Raw genomic sequence first — 21,890 nt, 5'->3', positions numbered from 1 at the left:
CATCTACAAACCTAACCCACTAACAGAAAACATTTTACAAATGATCACTGCATCACTACATTATAGTACCATGCTATAATTATAATTACATTTAGCCCTTATGTAAGTACTTTATATACATTTATTATTGAATAAAGAGTAATTTCTTCAGGATGTTGTTTTCTTTTTCCTACTTCTATTCTGACATCATCAGAATAATTGTATTAACACACAGAAAAGCAAAAACATACAAACCAAACTAAAATACAAAATAAGCTTTCCTTAGTTTACTGCTGTGCATGTAACCTACAGGATAGGAAACAAATATATATTTCCATTCGAAGAATAGAAAAAGATATGTTCATCCAACTAACAAGTTACTAGGCAGCAGCAAATAAACACAAACACGCACTCTACGGCTGTTATACATGCATATTGTAGCACGGTTAAACAAATCATAACTGATGGGGTGCAAGCAGACACTCAAACCATAGAATAAAATACCCATGGCTGGATTCAGATACTGATTTTAGAGAGCAGCTGTCTTAATCTGCTGTTCAGCACAAAAGTCATTTTGGGGTTAACAAAGAATAAATGAATGGAGGTGGGAGGGGGAGAGAAATCAGGGTCGGCATAGTCTTTTTAACCGAATATACCATCAGCCATGTGACATGCAAAGAATATAAATAAGCCAGTAAGAAATATAATACTAGGAATTATCGACCCTACAAGCTAAAAACAAGATCCAGGTGTCGCTCGACTCTCTTCACAGCAAACTACAGACTGCAAAGGATAGCAGCGCAGCCAACACCAGCCTTTCCGCAGATCCCTCCCCGGGTGAGAGAAGAAGAGCCCCGTTGGCGAATAAAGGAGAGAGAGAGAGAGAGACGGCTGTGTGCGCCTTTCACCTTTTCCTTCTGGGGTTTGCGGATGAACGAGGTGCGGGCCGTGAAGTACTGCTCCAGCTCCGAGTCCGAGTCTTCCTGGCTGCAGTAGCCGCTGCTCGTAGTGCTGCTCCAAGTCATCTCGAAGGATGGAGTGGCCGCCGCGTCACTTTCCCTCATGCCCTACTACCTACTTCGCCAGAGGAGGAAGAGCCGACAGCGGGGCACGACCGGACAGGGAGCTTCTTCTCGCACAGCCCTTCCTCGGAGGACGCTGTTCGACCCCACTCGCCGGCTCCTTTTGTCACACTGTCACACACTCTCACACACACACACACACGCGCGCGCGCGCGCTGCCTACGGAGCTTCGGCCAACTGGCAAAATTCAGCCACGCGACGAACAATTCAACTCCCGAGAACTCAAGGCGCGGGAATGAATTCTCCTCGCGCCGCTTCCTCCTCTCGGCACTGGGGAGTTAAAAGGGAGTCCCTTCGAATCGACGCCGCTTAAGGAGGCTGACCCTGCGGCTTCCGCGCCGACCCTCGCTAGTTCGCCGGACCCAAACGGACGGTCCAACGCTCCCACTCGCCCTCTTGCCAGGCGCGCGGCGCAAACGGCTACAACCCCGGCTTTGGAGGAGGAGGAGGAGGGAGGGAGGAAGGAGCCGGCGGCGAAGGAAGCCCCCCCTCTTTTTGCACGTCCTCCTGCAGCCGTTGGGATTGAAACGTAGACAGCGGCCGCGCCCGCCTGCTGATTGGGTGAGTAAGAGCCCGTCTGCTTCTTCTCAGGCCGGGAGGCCCCGCCCGTTTCCTCCTCAGGCGGGCGGCTCTGGGGTGATTTCACCGTCCCGAGTAAGCCGCGCGCGAGTTGGCGTCACGTTTGCTGGCTTTGTCTTCAAGCGCCCTTTTCCAGCCTTCCCGGAATAGGAGTCGTTTTCCTCTCTCTCTCTCTCCCCTTCCCCCCGCCCCATTCGACGGTCGGCGGCTGGCTTGAGGAATTAAAAACATTAAACTTGCTTATTTTCTTTAACCGGATTGATTTTCCTTCCCGCTCGCTAGGAACAAGAATCAGAGCCGTAGGGCTTCTTCTTCTTCTTCTTCTTTTTTTTTTGGTCTACCAACTCTGTGATTCAGAAGGAAACTAGAAAGGGATCCCATTTCTAAAGTAGAAATTTTGACAGTATGTAGAGGCCCGTCAAGAAATTAAAAGACGCTTGCTCCTGGGGAGGAAAGCCATGGCAAATCTAGACAGCACACTAAAAAGCAGAGACATCACCCTGTCAACAAAAGTGCGTATAGTCAAGGCTATGGTCTTCCCAGTTGCAATGTATGGCAGTGAAAGCTGGACCATAAGAAAGGCTGAGCGCCAAAGAATTGAGGCCTTTGAACTATGGTGCTGGAGAAGACTCCTGTGAGTTCCTTGGACTGCAAGGCGATCAAACCGGTCAGTCCTAGAGGAGATCAACCCTAACTGCTCTTTAGAAGGCCAGATCCTGAAGTTGAAACTCAAATACTTTGGCCACCTAATGAGAAGGAAAGACTCACTGGAGAAGAGCCTAATGCTGGGAAAGATCGAGGGCAATAGAAGAAGGGGACGACAGAGAATGAGGTGGCTGGATGGAGTCACTGAAGCAGTAGGCGTGAGCTTAAATGGACTTCAGAAGATGGTAGAGGACAGGAAGGCCTGGAGGAACGTTGTCCATAGGGTCGCGATGGGTCGGACACGACTTCGCAGCTAACAACAACAAGAGGCCCGTAGTGCACAATCTTTGGCTGATTTGCTGTGATAGGAGGAAGATGGAACTGGCACTGTTGCTACCCTTTATGCACATTTAATAACTACCCCTGACCTTGGGTCATCCTTTCAAGAGTTACTTCCTTACTAGATTACTCAATGCCTTCAACAGTGACAGAGCTGCTAATCTACTGCCTTCACTGGAAAGGGTACATTCAAACCTTGTGTCTGCATTGAAATTAGCCCACGTTGAACTAGAATAGCAGTCAAAACATCAGCATAGGAAATGTTTGATATTTTGTACTGTCACAAGCTTTCATAATTTTATGCTATAAAATGTTTCATACAAGTTGCCAAATTTCAATTCCATTTTGAATGCATTCTGTAAGTTAAGTCATTGGAGGTACCTTGGCTGAAAAATGGTTGCCCTATACCAGGGGTAGGCAACCTCGGTTCTTTTATGACTCATGGACTTCAACTCCCAGAATTCCTGAGTCAGCTATGCTGACTCAGGAATTCTAGGAGTTGAAGTCCATGAGTCATAAAAGAGCCAAGGTTGCCTGCCCTATACAATTTTGCCCAGTTAAAAGTTAACAGGAACAAGAGTGTTAGTGGCATACACACAGATGAATGGTATGGTAATCCTACATCTCTTCCATTTTTTCCTCTGCAGAGTGGAAACTTGCTATTTTATTACTAGGTTTTTATCCCACCATTTTATATATATAACAAGGTGACAACCATACCTAATATTCCTGTCTATTTTTCCCCACAGCAATCATGTAAGGTGGGTTGGGCCAAAAGTGACTGCTCCACCTTGCTGGCTTTCATGCCCTAAGGCAGTGGTTGCCAACTGGGGGTGCAAGACGATATTCCAGGGGGTCCAAAGCTTGGCTTTTCAAAATTATAGTGTATATGCATAACTTGCCATTATTTCGAACTTTTGTAAGGGGTGCGAGAATGTATCAAGCATTCTAGGGGGGCAGGGTATAGAAAAGGTTGGGAGCCACTGCGCTAAGGGAAGCCTGGAACTCAGTTTTTTGGTTTCTAAGCCAGCACCTCAATGACTATGATAATAAGGCCCAAGACCAGAAAGGTTGGCTGGACCACATACCAGAAAACTGACTACAGGTAGTCCTCAATTTAAGACTGTAATTGCCCCCAGAATTAGGGTTAAAAGTTGTACTAGTCATTAAGTGGGTCACCATGTGACACCTGATTTTATAATCTATTTTTTATGGTAGTTGTTTAGCAAACGTGGTCATTAAGCAAACCCGCTGTCCACAATGGGCATTTTTTAAAATCAGAAACTGGAAGTAAATGCCAGTTTCTGGCAATAAGTGTCATAAATTACATTAGTGTGATTATGGGACACTGCAAACAGCTGTAAATGTGGGCTGGTATCCAACTGCCCAAAATACAATTCTGTGGGGCAGAATTGGAACTTCAAATCCAGGTTGTAAGTAGCCTTGGAGAGGTCTATGTAACTCTGAATGGGCACTAAGTGACTGGTCATAAGTCAAGGACTACTTGTAGTCTCAATTTTAAGGCAAGAGAGAAGAGGGCTCATCATTTCAGACTGCATGCATTGATAGCACGTATCAATACCCCTTATGTTGTAATTGTATAGTAGGAGTGAAGTAGTAATGCAAGGGCAGAAAAAAAATCTAACCTCTTACTTGCTATGACAGTGTTCTTTAAAAGAAGGAGAATTTTAAAAAGCCATTCCAAACCTGCTTTCTGAAATGGCAATGTTCCCAATCTGTAAAGCAGTGCTCAAAGGGAAAGAGATACCAAGCCAGGTGGGCTTTTAAGATACTTAATACAATAGCTTAAATTATATAGCAGTGTATAACAGACAGGAACAGAAGAGCATTGGGTATATATTTCTGTAGGATACTAGATAATTTATTCTCATCTGGGAATATGTATGAGTTATGTTGCTAAGTGGTATGGTACTATAGCTCCAATAGATGACAAAAGTGTTAATTGCAGTGAACCTTTCCAGCTGGTCTGTTGGGAATCTTGCCTATCTAGGTGCTTGGTTTGTAACACACACCCCCCCCAAGTACTGACCTCAGGGTCATTTTGGCAGTATCAAGTTCCAGCTGTAGAGAGCAGCATCACCATTAGAAGATGAAATTGGATCTTTCAAAACCACCCTGACACATTTATGATCTTGTTTGCCTTCTGCCAAGTCTCAGATTGTATTGAAAATAGAATATTATTTTGTGAGTGCAATAAAGCTTTCCCTCTGTTTTAGGAAAATTATTTCGACCAGACAGAGGAACATTGGATTATTTACAGTAATGTGTCACCTAAATAATAGCCCCCATTTTTTTCTGGAGTGATATTACTAAACATTCTACTGGGAATGTTTGTAAGTGCTTGTAAATCAGGTGTAATTTGTGATGTCGCAAAACTAGTGAACCCAGCAGCTCCAGGTGCCATGACCTAGAGACCACCTACAGTCACTTTATGTTGACTATTGACTATTGACCCATTCAATCTAATGGTGGCTCTTAGTGAACTTGCTATGTGAAATCCTTGCTATGTGAAATCCTTTATCTACAAAATATAAAAAAGGATTCTTGGATCTTTTGCTTCATTTTGGAACGTTCTTTGCCATTCCAATATAACAATGCAACCTCCTCCTTCCATTGCATTATTATTTAATTAGGGGACTGGAGGCTAAAACATGTAAGGAACAGTTGCTGGAATTAGGTATGTCTAGTTTAATGAAGAGAAGGACAAGGAGTGAAATCATAGCAGTGTTCTGATATCTCAGGGGCTGCCATAAAGAAGAGGGAGTCAAGCTATTCTCCAAAGCACCTGAAGGCAGGACAAGAAGCAACGGATGGAAACTAATCAAGGAGAGAAGCAACCTAGAACTAAGGAGAAATTTTCTGACAGTTAGAACAATTAATCAGTGGAACAACCTGCCTCCAGAAGCTATGAATGCTCTAACACTGGAAGTTTTTAAGAAGAGACTGGACAGCCATTTGTCTGAAATGGTATAAGATTTCCTGTATGAGCAGGGGGTTGGACTAGAAGACCTCCAATGTCCCTTCCAACTATATTTATTATTATTATTATTATTATTATTATTATTATTATTATTATTATTATTATTAAAAATCTTACCACATTAGTGTCTTTTTCTATTGTCTGCTCATTGCCTTCTTCCTGCTCATTTTCATATCTGGGACCCCTGCAATCAAGTCGGATTAGGGCACGGCATCGATAATGACAGATGAACTTGCAATCTAAGGGGAAAATATAAACCCAGAAGTTACAGGGACAAAATTAGGTAGAAAAGAAATGTCACAAATAAGCGATCAAGCAGTTCATGTAATTTCAACAATATGTTTTGATCATTCACTCATATTTTCACCCCAAAATTTTAATTTATTTTATTTATTTATTAATTTAATTTCTATACCGCCCTTCTCCCGAAGGACTCAGGGCGGTGTAGAGGGCAATAAAATGCAATAAAAATACAATATACAATATACAATAATGAGCATTTTCTTCTAACAATTTTTAGAATTTTCATTTCAACTTTGATCTTTTTGTTCCATGCAGGCCTAATCTCCAGGCCACAGCCATTGAAAAGACAACAGGCCAAATAAAGATTGAGATCTCCCATGCTTCAGATGAAAGGCCTGAAAGAGCCTCTGTATCCCAGTGCATCACCTTTCTTTGGCAGCTGATCTGCTGCCTGTAAAGATAAAAGCCTTATTTTTAAAGAAGGAGACTGCTTATTGAGCTGTAACTGCTGCCTAGGAAGTATGCTCATTTGAAAGGAATGTCTAATGCCAATCACGTGCTAGGGCACAGTGCCATCCTCGCCTCGCCCAAGAGAATGCCTTCCTTGATTGCTTTTTTTTCTCTCAATATGTACATTCCAAGTAGTTTGTGCTTGTCTCTTGGACTGTCCAGAACGGACTGCAATCAAACACCAAAATATGCTTGCTCAATTTTCCTCAATTTTCCTATGGTCTTCTTAATATATGATGGATGGTTTGCAACATCCTTTATAAACTGACTGGTTCAGACTTGTTCACAGTTAACTTTGCAGTGGAGAGGCAAGTTATAGAATGTACATTTTGACAGAAAAATCTATGATTGGATATTGGTACCCAAGAATATAATGGCATAATTTGCCTCATGATGTCATTTTTTACATAGTTTTCTGCCTGTGAACTTATGAGATATCTTCTATATGTGGAAATAACAACGCTTTTGGGGAAAAAATTGACAATACTTGTGAAAACAAGTTGAAAGAAACTTGTGCATAGCAGGTGTGTTAGGAAGTCAGATGAAAAATGTTTACAACTGTGAAAATCTTAAGTGTTTAAAAATGGATGTTTCTGAATATCTCATTTTATTTCTAGTCTTTGAGCTCCATTTCTTGAGCTTTGTCATTGGGTCCCTTATTATTCTCTTTATCGACTCTAATTCTGGCTCTCTGATTTTGTATTCTAAATTCAACCGCCCCCTTATATGTTGTCACTTTCCGGATGTTCTTAGTCTGGATGATACAATGTGGGCATAACTTTCTATTCCTACATAGGATTTCAGATTGCATGTGCTCCCATTATCTTAGATTGAACATAGAAAAAAATAGAGGTTATTCTGTTTCACCCTGATCATCTTGTCTCATCTCTTCCTGTTTTTCACTCTGAGTTTCAGCCCTGTGTGTTACAGATCTCCCTAGCTGTGAGAAGCTTAGGAGTCCAAATCAACAATAAGCTATGTTTAAGACCTTTAATTAATTTTATTTATTTAAATAATTTATATGGCCAATCACCTCACAAAAATGCGTATGGACGGCATATGGAAATTAAAAATCACAAAATAAAACCCCAGATGCCCAAGATAAAATCTTAAAACCCACAAAAGAGAAAAATCACAAAAAGAAAACACATCAACCTAACTTTTCTCACCTAACTTTGTGACTCAAAGGCTTGGGCAAACAGCTACTACATAAGGCTGTTGCTGCCACCAAGAAGGAACAACTCTGACATCCATCAAGAGGACACTGTCTGATGGAAAGGGAATGGAATATGGTCTCTCTGTTAGATCTGGTAGGGTGAGCAGAAATAATGAAAGAGAAGCAGTGTTCAAATAATCCGCCCTACGCTATTTAGGGTTTTAGAGGTGATAGGCAGCATCTTATAGGCACCATGAAGAGCAGTGGTGTTATATGAGCATAACAAGAAATATCAAAACTTGCTATGCTGCTCCACTGCATCTAAATGCTCTTCAAGAATAGCCCTACATGCAGTACATTACCTTACATTAATCCAAATAAAAGGTGACTAAGATATGACTCTCCACTAGCAAGGCCTTCCAGTCCAAGAATGGGTGCAATTGGTGCACAAGATGAGCTAGTGCAAAGACTTTCCTAGCCATAGCTGCCACCTGTTCTTTGAGCAGGAACAGTGAATCCAATGGGCTTCTAAACTGCACTCCAGTTCTGTCTGGGAAATGTACCCACAGTCAGAACTGAAGATGAAAAAATGTCTAGAACAAGGGCACTTAAACACCATAGTGACTCATCTTCCTGTGCTTGAGTTGAAGCCTGTTGTTCTCCTTCCAGATTCTTAGCCATTGCTTGGTCAGCCCTAGATGGACAAGTATAACTGGACACTAGCAGCACAGTGATGATACTGTACCCTATGCCCTTAGTAACTTCACTCAATGGCTTCATGTAGATATTAAATAGGAGCCAAGAGAGGCTAAAGTGCTGAGAGCCCCCTTAAAGCAGGGGCTTGTGTTTGACCTCTCCCCAACCCAACACTAATTGGAACTGACCAAGAGAGGAAAAGAATCACCATGATACAGTGCCTTCTCTTCCAACTCTTCAAAGCTGGCCCAGCTTTATCCATTATCCATACTTTTCCATGTGGATTGAGGTTTTAAGAAAGACACCGCTACAAATGGGTGGTCAACACTGGTTATTTGAAAGCCCTGCTGGTTGATCTTGTGCTGGTCGTGCCTGTGCATTTGTCCCAGGGTCATGCCAAGGTCATTTGAATCTAGAATAGCCACTTTTACACTTAGGAGCTCCATTTTACTGCAGTAAATTTGTGCCAGGATTACACTTAAAATTTGATTACAGCGCTTAAAGTATAAAAGTATAAAAAAAGTCTTAGATTACTTCTTTTACATTGGCTCCTGTGAAGTTGCTGTAAAATAAACTAATACTTATTTTTCAGTTTGAATGTATAGTGATTAATATTATATGTCATGAACAATTGTGGTTTTATTTTATGCCTTTACTGCACATGTGCATTATGAATAAAATTATTACCATTAAATGGTAGAATTGTATCCAGTTACACCCATCTGCTTGTATATTGATGTCTGGTGTACAAAGGCTCCCTTAAAAAAACCTGGTCTATTAAGATCCACAGTGTTATAACAGGATCAGCTAGGTGCTGCCACCTGCTGTGGCATTTCATATATCTAGATTATACTACATTCTAAAGCTATGTCAAACTCTTGGCTTGGTTGCCAAAATCCTCTACTTTGCCTTTAATTGGAGTATCCAATATTACAAAATCAGTGGGCTCAAATTTTAAAATGTGTATGATTCTGATGATTTAAAACTAGTTAATCCAACAATATATATAAAATTGACTGGTTATAAGGATGCTGGATACAATTTCCTGCTTGTACAAGTTATGGTTTCTATAATTACTGTTATACAGAGTAAGGATGAATAATGGAGACAAAAATTAAGGAATTTCAGGAATTATACAAAAGTAGGGAAACTAATCATTCTTTTAAAAACTTTCTAAATTCAATTGTTTTTGTTTCTAATGAAACAATTTTGGTAAAGTTATAACGTATCATTGTTGTTTTGGCTTAATATATAGAATAAAGTTTAGTTCAGAAGTGGCATATATATTTCTTGCCCAGTTCTAACTCAAAATAAATTAATGGACTTTAGAACTCCAAGTACAGAGGAAATATTAATACCATATTAGTTAAACCAATTCATACATCTGATGAAGTGAACAGCAGCTCATGAAAGCTTATACCTTAAAATATACTTATGCTATCAGATTTTTTCCTGATATTTGGCTTGCCACAAAATATATACTTATCTTTATAAAAATGTTTAGCTGTATAGCTATGAGAGACAATTAGACAAATTCATGAAGGATAAAGCTATCAAAGACTATCCGGTTATGATACTTACATAATTATGTTAGTATCAAAAATAGCTTGACTCTGAATGTTAGTTGTTGAGGAATATGAATGATGTGAGAGGATGATACTGTGATTGTAGGGTAGTAATATATTATCCAGGAACATCTGGTTGGATAGTGAAGCAATAAAATGTTGAATTCAATTAACTTGGGCCTGATTTGGCACACTGTCTTTTAAAAATCTAATATCCCATAGTGACTAATTTACATCTGCTGATTTTAGTGCATAATAAGATGGCTTTGAGTTAATATCTACTTTACTTAATTGGATATATGCAAAAATTACATCACTTCCAAACAGATGACTATATTTCTCTTTTAGCAAACATAACAAAGAGTCTGGTGGTACTGTATGTTCTCTGCCGGTGATATTACATAACTTAATAACATCATCCACCACATTAGAGGAACATATATTTTTTTTCAATGTGGTAAACGTCATAATCTCTAAGCAATGCCTGGTACATTTTATACTGGACTACTGCCTACTAAGTACACAAATGAGAAAATGAGATAAAAATCTTATATTAGAAATGAATATATCAATATAGAGCTGGAGAAAGATATCAACTCATCAAGGCACCTTACCCACTGCGTAAACACTGTCTTTGATTTTGCAGACAAATATTAGTCAGTAGATATATGTGAGATATAAATGCACAGGAGCACTAGATAGTAGATGCACCAGAGACAGAAAATGATTTCCCAGATGACTAGGGAAGGAAGTCAGGAAAAAAACATTAAAAAAACAAAACAAAATCAGAGAAAAGTTCAGAGTATATAAAGCAAACATCCTGAAAAATGACAGGCTCAGAATAAAATTCCTGCTAGTGCAGGCATGTCAAACTCGCGACGTCACGTGACATCGCGCGACGAATCGGAACTTTTTCCCATTGCCGAAAATGGGATGAGCGCGGTTTCTCCGTGACGCTCCGGCCCAAGGGCCGGCAGTTTAACACCCCTGTGCTAGTGAATACAGATATATTTTAAAGAAGATGTGATTATTTTTTACTTGGCTGCTAAAAGGTTGAGGAGAATAAAGCTAAATCAGCATTAACCAATAATTACACATGCTGCAAATACAATTTAGAAATGGGCATACACCAGATCATATAATTACATCAGAGTTAAACCCTCCGGCCCTTCCTCCTTCACCTACTGACATGTTTGGAAGGTATGTTATAGGCGCTGGGACTATCAAGGACCAGACTTGTCCATTTTCACAAGTCATGGCCAGTTACTAAACAAAAAAGAACGAAACCTAGAGAAAGGAAGAGGTTGTAGGAATATTGGTGACCCAGAGAGTATTTCCATATCCATACTTTTTTTTTCAATAAATGGATCCCAGACAATATGCTATGTTATTCTTAGGAGAGGTTTTATGTATTAATAGTTCTGTTAGTGAAACTTTAAATGTCTCTGAAGTAGACTTTTCGAAAGATCTGACTTTATATATCAAATCACACATTGAAAAACTGCAACAGAATTTAAACTTAACTCATCATATTGTCACAAGATATACAGTAGAACATAACTTCCTTCTATCCTGTGCCTGTTAAAAAAAAAGAAAACAGCTGTATGCTGCCTGTGATTCAGTGATAATTTAAAGACATTTTTCCTTATGCATGCCTGATTCTGATATGGCATTGTGCACCAAAGTACAACACAATTATATTCCATTTCAGATTGGAAAGCAACTAACTTAATTAAACTTAGTTTATTTTATTTCAGTTAATAGAATAGCCTAGGCATGATTCAATGACCAGTCTAGTTTCAAGAAGAAATTATAATCTGAAATAAAATGGTATATTGAAATCATGTAGGATTTGTTCTTAAATAGCAGAAAATTAGAGGTGCCAACCATTTTCAAAAACTATGTTATTAGAGTGATCACAAGTTTGTTTGCTTAAATAAGATGAATCCTACTTTTTCAGAACAAAGAATTTCTAGCCCATCAATACATTTTTGCATTGGCCAACCAGATATTTATAAGGCCATAAGCAATACACGAACCTTCCAGTTCATGTTCCCTAGTAGTCAGCAGAACTTTTTTAAAGTATCACTGGCCCACTAGCATAAGGAAATTTAATTTGTTTTATATATCAACATTTATATTTATGATTTATAAATATAAATCATACTGTATATATGATTATATGTCAACATTTATGTTTTATATTTAAATCATGCTTGCCACAATATAAGTCATTATATATGAGAATCCAAAACGTGTGAGTATACTGCTGTTCTGTACCAGCCTGCTACCGGCCCTGCAGAAAAGGCAGGGACAACCCCTTTTACAAGAAGGCAAGAGGCTGGAATTACGCCTGCCAAATTTATTACCACAAAAACAAACGGAACAAGACAAACCAAGAAACAGGAGCTTTAAGAAACATGAACTATCCAAGCGGTTGCCTTCAGCAAACCAGCCCTCCCCACACATTCCCCTTATATAGAGTTCAGGGTGTGGCTTCTCTCTGCCTCCTTCTGAGAAGCCCCATTGCCTTCCTCTGTTTACTCCTAATTGACTGCCTCCTGCGTCGGGCGTCCTTGAACAGGGCCAGCTGTGGGTCATCTTCATCCATGCTGTCAGGCTCACACAGCTGGGTTTCCGTGGTGACCAAGTGGGAGGGGCCCGGCTGAGGGCTCTCATCAGCAAGATCTTCAACCCCCTCAGCAAGGTCTTCAACACCCCCCTCCTCCTCCTCTGAGTCGTCCGACCCAACTGCCGAACCCACAGGCTGACCCTGAATCACAACAACTGCATGCATTCTGTCACTAAGCAGTGCAGTCATGTAACATCATAATTTACGACCTCACTTAGGATGGAAACTCTGGTTCCACTTAACAGTTTTAAATGATAAAAAGAACTAAAGAAAGAGTTTCCAGAAGAATAAATAGAGTCAAGAAGAAAACCAATCAAATACTTTGGGATGAGCTGAAGTGAGAGGAGGAGTATTCTAAACATTTGAATGAGAATGAAGGTGATAGAATTAAGTTCGAACCAGTGCTATCTTTATTACTAGGCAAGAAGGGTTCAGTGTTAAAATGCTGCAAAACAGAGAAGCTGCAGGTATAGACGATGTAATAATAAGTATGTTAAATATGGGTATGCTTTACATATATATAATGGTTGTGCAATTTGTGTAATGTATGTATGAGGATTCCATAAATCCCTGGCCGGAGGTTGTACAGATCAGTTTTTTGCTCTTCAACAGGTCACTGAGAAATTTATGAATATTAGAAAGGGTGAGAAAAGAAGGGGGTAGAAGGAGGGGGAGGAGGAGGAGGAGAAGAAAGAGGCGAAGAACGAGGACTTCTTTGAGTATGTTCAAAACAAGAGGAGTCATAAAAATGGTCAGTCTGCTGGGTGGAGAAGATAGTGAGATAGTGATGAGCAACAGGGAAAACGCTGGACTCCTTAATTCCTGTTTGCACCTGTCTTTTTGCATAAGGAAAGTGGTCTAGTCTATCAGAAGTCACACTGTATGTGTGTGTGTTGGGGGGGAGGGGTAGAAGATAAATGAGGTCAAAATAGATAAGCAACTAATGAGAGAACTCATACCAACTTTGAATGAATTCAAATCCCCAGGTCTGGATTGATAATATTCTAGGATGCCAAAGTAACTGATGAATGTGGTCTTAGAGCCAAAGATGAGAATTCCTGAAATTCAGTGGAAATGTTGCTCTAACTTTTTAGAAAGAAAAGGAAGAAGGAGGATGTGGACTCAAGAAACTATCAGCTTGACATCTGTATCTGGGAAAATCCTAGAAATGATAATCAAGCAATGGACTCTATCCAACAAAACACATTTCAGTACAAAGGAATATAAGGCTCTAAACTTAGGGGGGGGACCAGATGCACAGGTACAAGATAGGTGATATCTAGCTCAGCAACTGAAAAAGGTTTAGGATATTGGTAGACTACACATTAAGCATAAGCAAGCAACACACTGTAGCTGCCAAAAAAGAGCAATGCAATTTGGGTTGTATTAATAGAGACAGTATAAAAATGATGGCAAATGATAATTCAGTTTTATGCTGCATGAACAGACTGCATCTGGAATACATTATTCAATTCTGGTTTTCACAATTTAGGAAAGATCCTGTGAAGCTTAAAAAAGTAGAGAAAAAGGTGATGAAGATGGTGGCTTGTATGCTAAACTTATGAAGAACAGTTAGAAAATTGCTTATAGTTTAAAGCAGGGGTGTCACACTCGCAGCATCACGTGACGTGTCGCAATGTATCGCAACTATTTTGCCATTGCCGGCAATGGGGTGGGCACAGTTTCGCTATGATGCATCCGGCCTATGAGCCGGCAGTTTGATACCCCTGGTTTAAAGAAACAAATATGAAGTGGAGACATAATAGAGTTATCTAATTCTTGAAGGGCTATCATGGAGAAGGGGGTATGGATTTATTCTCCATAATACCCAAAGGTAGAGTAAGAACCTTTGCTTGGAAGCTTTATTTATTCAAACTGAAAATAAGGAGGTACTTCCTGGCCAAGAGGACTATTAAGCAGTGGAACAGCCTGCCTCTTGGACAGTCATGGATGTCCTGAAGGTTTTCAAGCAAATTTTGGACAGCCATTAGTCTGGCTTGAGGATTCCTGCTCTGAACAAGGGCTAGATAAAATATTTCCAAGATCTTTTCCAAGTCTATGAGTCAATGAGTTGCTCCTTTGTAAGTTCTCAGATAGAAATACTTGAGCCTGGAATTGAACTCATACATGCATGTTATCACTAAAGTACACACTGCACCAAAGTGACAAGATAATAGTCACCCCAGACAAGTCACAATATATTAGCCAAACCAGTATTTTTTTTTAGTATAGTCCTTTAAACAATATTATATTCGAGAGTCATGCTTGTGTGGATCTGATCAAATTATAGATATAAAATTATTTTGGAAGCAAGTGATTGCAGGATTCTAGAAACTGTTTATATGTATTAGAAAAATACAAAGATTACCATTGACTTTAAAAACTTTTGTTTTGTTTTTATCACAGTAAACTGAACTTTACTTGATAGGACAAAACAATTCAAATTTTGCTCAAGTTTGTGCAAAACAGTTTTCAGATTACAAACTGATCCAGTTTAAAAAAAATGTAGTAAAATATAATGCCATGAACTCTCAGACTTAGATACCAATTCCTGTTTTATTAATTTCATGGCAATTTCTAAGCAGTAATTTGCAGTTGCATTATAATAATGTCATATTTTCATTCACATGCCTTTACAGAGCAAAAACGACATTTTTATTCTTCCCAATGCAAGAGAATGTTAGAAGTGTCTATGGAGATTCTCAGTCATCTGGGTCATGGTTGTCCCAAAGGTGCTTTTTCAAGAGGCAACTGGATTGTCTTTTTTGTCTTTGAAAACATTTTGCTTCTCATCCAAGAAGTTTCTTCAGCTCTGACTGGATGGTGGGGTATGGAAGGATTTATATTCCTTGCGGTCAGCTGGTCATTTGCATTCTTTTAGAGCAGACATGTCAAACTCGCAACGTCACGTTACGTCGCGCAACTTATCAGAGCTTTTTCACCATTGCCAGCAACAGGGTGGGCGTGGTTTCCCAATGACATGTCCGGCCCATGGGCCGGCAGTATGACACCCCTGTTTTAGAGAGTTGTTTGCATTTGCATTCTTTTCGAGAATCATTGAGGCCACTTGGAGGTTTACCTGTGTCCTACTCAGTTGACCCTGAGGACACAGATAAACCTCCAAATGACCTCAATGACTCTCTAAAAGAACGCAAATAACCAGCTGTCTGCAAGGAATATAAAACTTTCCATTCCCCACCATCTAAAGGTAAAGGTTCCCCCGCACATGCGTGCTAGTCGTTTCCGACTCTAGGGGCCGGTGCTCATCTCCGTTTCAAAGCCAAAGAGCCAGCGCTTGTCCGAGGACCTCTCTGTGGTCATGTGGCCAGCATGACTAGACGCCAAAGGCGCACGGAACGCTATTACCTTCCCACCGTAGTGGTCCCTATTTTTCTACTTGCATTTTTATGTGCTTTCGAACTGCTAGGTTGGCAGAAGCTGGGACGAGTAACAGGCGCTCACTCTGCTACACGGCACTCGGGATTCGACCCGCCAAACTGCCGACCTTCTGATCGACAAGCTCAGCGTCCTAACCCACTGAGCCACCGCGTCCCACCCCACCATCTAATGAGAGCTAAAGAAACTTCTTGGATGAGAAGCGAAATATCTTCAAAGAAAAAGCAGAAAGTCCAATTGCCTCCTGAAAAAGCACCTTTGGGATGAGAATGTTGGAAAGAAATTATATAAACAAACTTGGCACTATTTCTGTCTAACAACAAGATTATTCTCCCAAACCTAAACAAAACTGGACTAAAATTTGTATAAGAAACCAAAGATTGAATTCAAATATGGGCCAGCTGTGGCCAGGTGTTGTGGCAAAACATGAATGAATGAACCTTTATTGTCAAAGTACAACCATGTATACATTGAGATTGACTGAGCCTCCCTTCGTGCCCCCACCCCCAACTTACAGTAACACAAACTCTCCATCTTATTACACCATGTGAACTAATTGCACAACACACCGGCCTCGCAAGTCAATCATACATAAAGTTTATAAAATTATTTCCCGTTCAAGAGCCTAACAGCCCATGGATAAAAGCTGTTCTTCAGCCTGTTGGTACGGCTGGCTATACTTCTATATCTCCTACCCGATGGTAGGAGAGTAAAGAGATACCTTCCAGGGTGTGAGTCATCCCTGAGAATTTTCCTCACTCTTCCAAGGCAGCGAGCCCTGGCGATGTCATCCAGTGGTGTCAGGGAACAGCCCACAATGTCTTGTGCTGTGCTCACCACCCTCTGTAATGCCTTCCTATCCGTGGCTGTCAGACCAGCATAAAGGTAAAGGTAAAGGTTCCCCCGCACATGCGTGCTAGTCGTTTCCAACTCTAGGGGCCGGTGCTCATCTCTGTTTCAAAGCCGAAGAGCCAGCGCTTCTCTGAGGACGTCTCCGTGGTCATGTGGCCGGCATGACTAGACGCCAAAGGCGCACGGAACGCTGTTACCTTCCCACCGTAGTGGGCCCTATTTTTCTACTTGCATTTTTACGTGCTTTCGAACTGCTAGGTTGGCAGAAGCTGGGACGAGTAACAGGCGCTCACTCTGTTACGTGGCACTCGGGATTCGACCCGCCAAACTGCCGACCTTCCGATCGACAAGCTCAGCGTCCTAACCCACTGAGCCACCGCGTCCAGCATACCAAACCACAATACCATACATTTTTCAGAAAGGAAACCTCTACGGGAAAAACAGCCAGGCAGTGGCTGGTAAGCTTGTTGACTGCTCCATTCTAAGCCCTTCTCTCACTCTCTCCTGGTTCTGTGACTCACAGCTCAGGGTATCCTGCCCATCCTGTGTTTCCCAATGTACAAATACACAAAATAGCAAGGGGAGAGTGGAAACAGGTCCACAGGCAACATGCATGACAGTCCTCTCATTAGACCCTCACAGTCACACTGTAACACATTTGCAGACACCCTAATTATCCCCCTCCTGTAATATTCTCTTACACAGAGCACACAGGCAGCTTGCCAATGTTGGAAAAGAGAATGAAAAGAAGAAAAGATCTAATTATATTGCATGCCCATGTTCAATGGTTGCTCTGGATACAGAGTCTTTAGGAAATGCAATTTTCCCCAATATACAGCTTTCAAGGAAATCTTGAACCCATGCAATATACCACTTTCAGAGGATCTGTCATCTTGTTTTTCTTGCACAGCTCTTATACTGTACTTTCAATGCAAGAGGTTCCTTTTTCCCCCCTTTTCTTTCTTTTTTTAAAAAACGAGGTAACTAGTTTTCCCCCTGCTGAATCTGTGCCTGCCTTACTTAGTGGTTATAAAAATTCAGCCGGAAAAACAAGGTAACAACCTGATGCGGTTTGCATGGAATAGGAGTAAAGGTGCTAACATACCCCAAATTGTAAAGCTCCAAATAAATAAATAAATAAATAAATAAATAAATAAATAAATAAACAAACCTTTATTGTCAAAGTACAACATGTGTACATTGAGATTAGCTGAGCCTCCCCCTGTGCTCTCTCCCCCCAACACACAGTGGCAACAAACCCTCCATCCCACCACACTATGTGAACCAACTACCCCACTAATACCTTATACACTAATGATACCTGATACACAACTAATGATACCTTAACTGGCCACTTTATGCATCCTCCTCCACTGAGGCATCAACTTCTGCGAGCGGGACTTGGGAAAGTGAAGTTCCGGTACTCACAGATGCAACGGAGACGCTTTTTGTAGACGCCCCAGATGAACTCCCCGCACAGGTCGCACCAGCTGGGCTGACTCTGAGTGCAGGATCTGAAGAGGTGTCCCTCGCCGAGTTCCTCGGTCAGTTTGGGATCGATCTGGCCAGCCAGAAGGCGGATCTGGCGAACGCGAGTCAAAAGCTCGGGCACTTTGCCGGGAGAGATCCTCAAGGCGTTGGCGCGCTCTAAGCGGACGGGGCGTTCGGCCGTGCCCCGCGGGCCGCGCGTCAGGTCCAGCTGCTCCTCCAGCCCCAGGGTCTGCAGTTCGATCATCTCTTGGGCCGTGGGACGCTTCATGCCCCCCGCCTGCGCTGAGGGCGGAAGGGAAGAAAGAGCCTGAGAACCCGCCTCGAGTCCTCATCCCATCCTCCCCCTCGGCGCTCGTCGGAATCCTCGCCTTTCGCGCGGTTTCTTCGATCCAGCTCTCCGCTCGCCCCCCCCCCGCCGTTTCGAAGCGGTCCGAAACAGTCACAGGGGATCTTTGCCGGGGCTCAGTCAGCGGAGCCTTTTTCTTCTCTTTTCTCCCACCCCATTCTTCCTTTCTCAACAAACGGGGTGGCTTTCTGGGCTTGACGGCAACGGCCTTCTCCTGCGCGGAAAGGCTGGGGAGGAAGGCGGCGACGGTTATGGGAACTCGGGCTGCTCCGAACCTTTTTTTGTTTTGTTTACGCACAAGCAATCGGAGGAAAAGCCTCAGCTCGCCTCCTCTTGCATTCGGGTCCCTCTTCCCAGTGGAAGGAGGGAGGGAGACGCGGGCGGTGCCTCGCTTCGGAAGCTTTGGGGCCGACGCTCCCCCTCCTCACTTCCCGCCTTAAGGCGCCTCCGGAACAAGAAGCGACTGCGCCGCAGAGGAGCCGGCCCCACGCGGGTTCGAGGCGAGCGGTAGTTTTCACAGCGAGGCAACTCCCCCTTGACGAGGCTGGAGGGTGGGGTAGATGCGCGAAGGGGAGAGAGAATAATGTAGAACAGCGCCGCGTTTTCGGGTTTTTTTTTCTATTTTTTTTAGCAGAGGGACGGCTGCCTTTGAATTAAAGAGAAAAAGGTTTAGTAGGGAAAGTTTAATAGAGAAAGTTGAAAGTTGCAATCTCTCCGTCCCCCATCCTACTCTCCCTGTTCTTTATTTTATTTATTTATTTATTTTTATTTTAATTCCATTTATATCCCGCCCTTCTCCGAAGACTCAGGGCGGCTTACAAGCATAGCAGTAGCCTTCATTCTATGTATATGCCTGCTTATTAGGGCTTTCACACACACCCCAAGCGGCATTATTACAAAGTCAGCTGTGTGGAAGTTGGGAACCACCGCGTGGCCTGCAAACGGGTGGGGCCTGATGTCAGCTCTGAGTAGAGGGAGCCAGCAGCATGGCCCTGAGAGAGAAATAGGGATGGCGAAGTGCTCACCTACTGTCACCAAGCAAATAACTGTTAAAAACAAACTCTTATTATTGATTGGGACTTAAGCTTGCTGGAGCCACTTTTCTCCTAGGACACAGGTCTGCAACCTCCGGAGCCGCATGCAGCTCTTTCAGCCGTCTCCTGCGGCTCCCAGTCCTCTGCCATGTGCAGTCCAAAAAAAAAAAGTGGGACTAAAAAAGTTCAACCAATCAATTCAAATATGCAGGGTAGGTGCATATCTCGCCTTGGCTCCACTCTTCAAGCCCTGTTCTGCGCATGCGCGCATGTACGCGCATGTGCACACATTTTTTGCGGCTCCCAGTTTTTCCTTTTGTGAGGGAACCGGTTCCGAGTGGCTCTTTCACTGTTTCAGGTTGCTGACCCCTGTCCTAGGACAACCACTTTAGACTCCAAGTTGATAGCTAGACAGCTGCCATCCCTTCTTTGTGTGGAACACCTTTTCACTTAACATTAGACAAAATATTGCTCTTTGTGTGCACACCACTTCTTCCAGGTGCAAAGGTTCTCTGAACCAGTCTTTCCTAAACTGGGGTCCTCCTAATAGTTGGGACTATGCTTTCAGAATTGTCAGTTGGTACAGTAATTGGCTACATATGTAGCTGGAACCCCTAGAAATCATTCCTCCAACTTTTAGGTGTAAAGCAATGGGTCTAAGTGGATTACTTGCAATTTGCATTTTAAGACAGATTGTCATTCAGAGTCACAGTGGTTTAGCTGCTTGCTTATTGAGGGAAGAAACCACAAGTACATCTACTTCTAGCGATTAGCACTTTCCGCCTGCAAACAAAGCTTTGTCTTTGCTTAAAATAATTGCTCAAAAGTATTTTCCTTTTGTGCAAGGATTATTCTCCAGCTGCTCTTCAGTCTTCTATGAAAGAATCTCTGCTGTATAGTGTATATAAATAAGGTTTCCTATTAACTTCCTTCCCATTTTCCATTAAAGGTAAACTCTTCTTTGAATCTAGCTCAAATCTTAATGACTTCATAAAAACATCCGTATAGTTTTCTTGGTAACAATGGTTTGCCATTACCTTCTTCAGGGATGTTTTTTCAATTTCTCAGTTCAGACTGCAGTCTTGAGATTTCCTCACCAGATCTGATTCCACTGGCTTTTTTGAGACCAGCCTCAGCTATAACAATGAAAACAAGATTAACAAGGACACTTCTGCAATAGAGGTTTGTTTCTGTTTTGGAATTAGATAAATGCCATAAAATAGATTCTGTACTGTGTCGTCTATTTTTTAGGAGGCTATTTTGCATTATTATATTAAAAGCATGTTTCTGAACTCTCATTTGCCATGAAAAATATTTAGGAGGCAAAGAATAATTTTCAACCTTTAAAGTTCTCCAATGCAACCCTCACACAAAATTTCTGATTTCAGACTCCTTTAGGTGGAAAAGAACTTTTTTGGGCCACTTTTGCAGGGATGAATTAAAGCTCAAAATTCTTTTCTTTCCCATGGTTTTGTCAAAGTCCATCATTTGCATCTGCTTGTTGAGGGAAAATACAGACCATCCCATTTTTCTATATAAAATCTATTGGTCTTTTCCTTGAAAATGCAAGGAAAGCCTTGCCATTCTTTCCCCTTCCTATGATGATAGTATTGGCAATACACTTATATGACTGCAACAACTGAGACAGAAGTAATAATTTTAAATTCCCATCCCAAATTGGATCAGAACAATAAGTGTGGGCACATAGAAGAAGCAAGTTCATGGTTGTGAAGAGTGCCTATGATGGTACTCAAAAGCTGCAAGCAGAACCCCAATATTATATAGTATATGAGGTGCCTTAAGCTTCAGACTTCTTGCTTTTCACCAACAAAAAAGTCTGGAATGACCAGAAAAGTGAGTCCTTCCATTTTAATCCTAAACTTGGGGAAAAGAATGGATCTGTCATTGTTCTAAGTATATGCCATAGTTTAGCCCTGCTCACTGGTGTAAATTATATGGTTTATGTGGCTTGATGATAGAGGAAATCACTCATGCTGATCTTACTAAATACAGCTCTTGTCAGCATTCATAGTAAAAGCCTTATTAAAAATCTTGGCTAAGTCCTTAAGATTGTTGGTGGTGGTTACCATAGATTCATATTACTGAGCTTACTCTTTTTCTAAAATTATCTCCCAAGTCAAAAGGAGGAAAAAGAATGAAGTTAGAATGAGGGTTGCAGGCCCTACCACTTGCTCCAGGCACTGCATTTTGAACTCTTATGAGAAATAGAATCCATTTGAACAAATCCAAAAATATCATTGGAAAAAACCAGAAATTGTCCTATTTTTGCTGTTTCCTGAGAATAAGCATAGAGGTCTCAGAAGCAAATGTATTAATACAATTA

General features: G+C 41.6%; 1 protein-coding gene across 3 annotated transcripts in view; it reads right to left on the bottom strand.

Annotated features, from left to right (window-relative positions):
• Positions 1-19,272, bottom strand: part of RASSF1 (Ras association domain family member 1) — a 37,226-nt gene extending 17,954 nt beyond the window's left edge. For 2 of the 3 annotated variants that reach the window (XR_014491576.1, XM_083355343.1), the window contains exons 1-2: positions 18,104-19,272; positions 5,743-5,864 (exon numbers count right to left, since the gene is read on the bottom strand). Coding sequence is in view for 2 of the 3 variants with exons in the window: in XM_083355343.1 (XP_083211469.1) it covers positions 5,743-5,864; positions 18,104-18,434 (453 nt within the window). In the remaining variant the exon portion in view is untranslated. Of the gene's footprint in view, positions 1-887; positions 1,472-5,742; positions 5,865-18,103 lie in introns of those variants that run through there. The other variant, XM_083355344.1, reaches the window with a different exon arrangement.
• Between the last annotated feature and the right edge of the window lie 2,618 nt (positions 19,273-21,890).

This window comes from Vipera ursinii (genome assembly GCF_947247035.1).
Source record: "Vipera ursinii genome assembly, chromosome: 2".
Taxonomy (NCBI): domain Eukaryota; kingdom Metazoa; phylum Chordata; class Lepidosauria; order Squamata; family Viperidae; genus Vipera; species Vipera ursinii.
The sequence above is the reverse complement of the archived record's forward strand: the minus strand, read 5'-3'. Positions and strand labels throughout refer to the sequence as shown.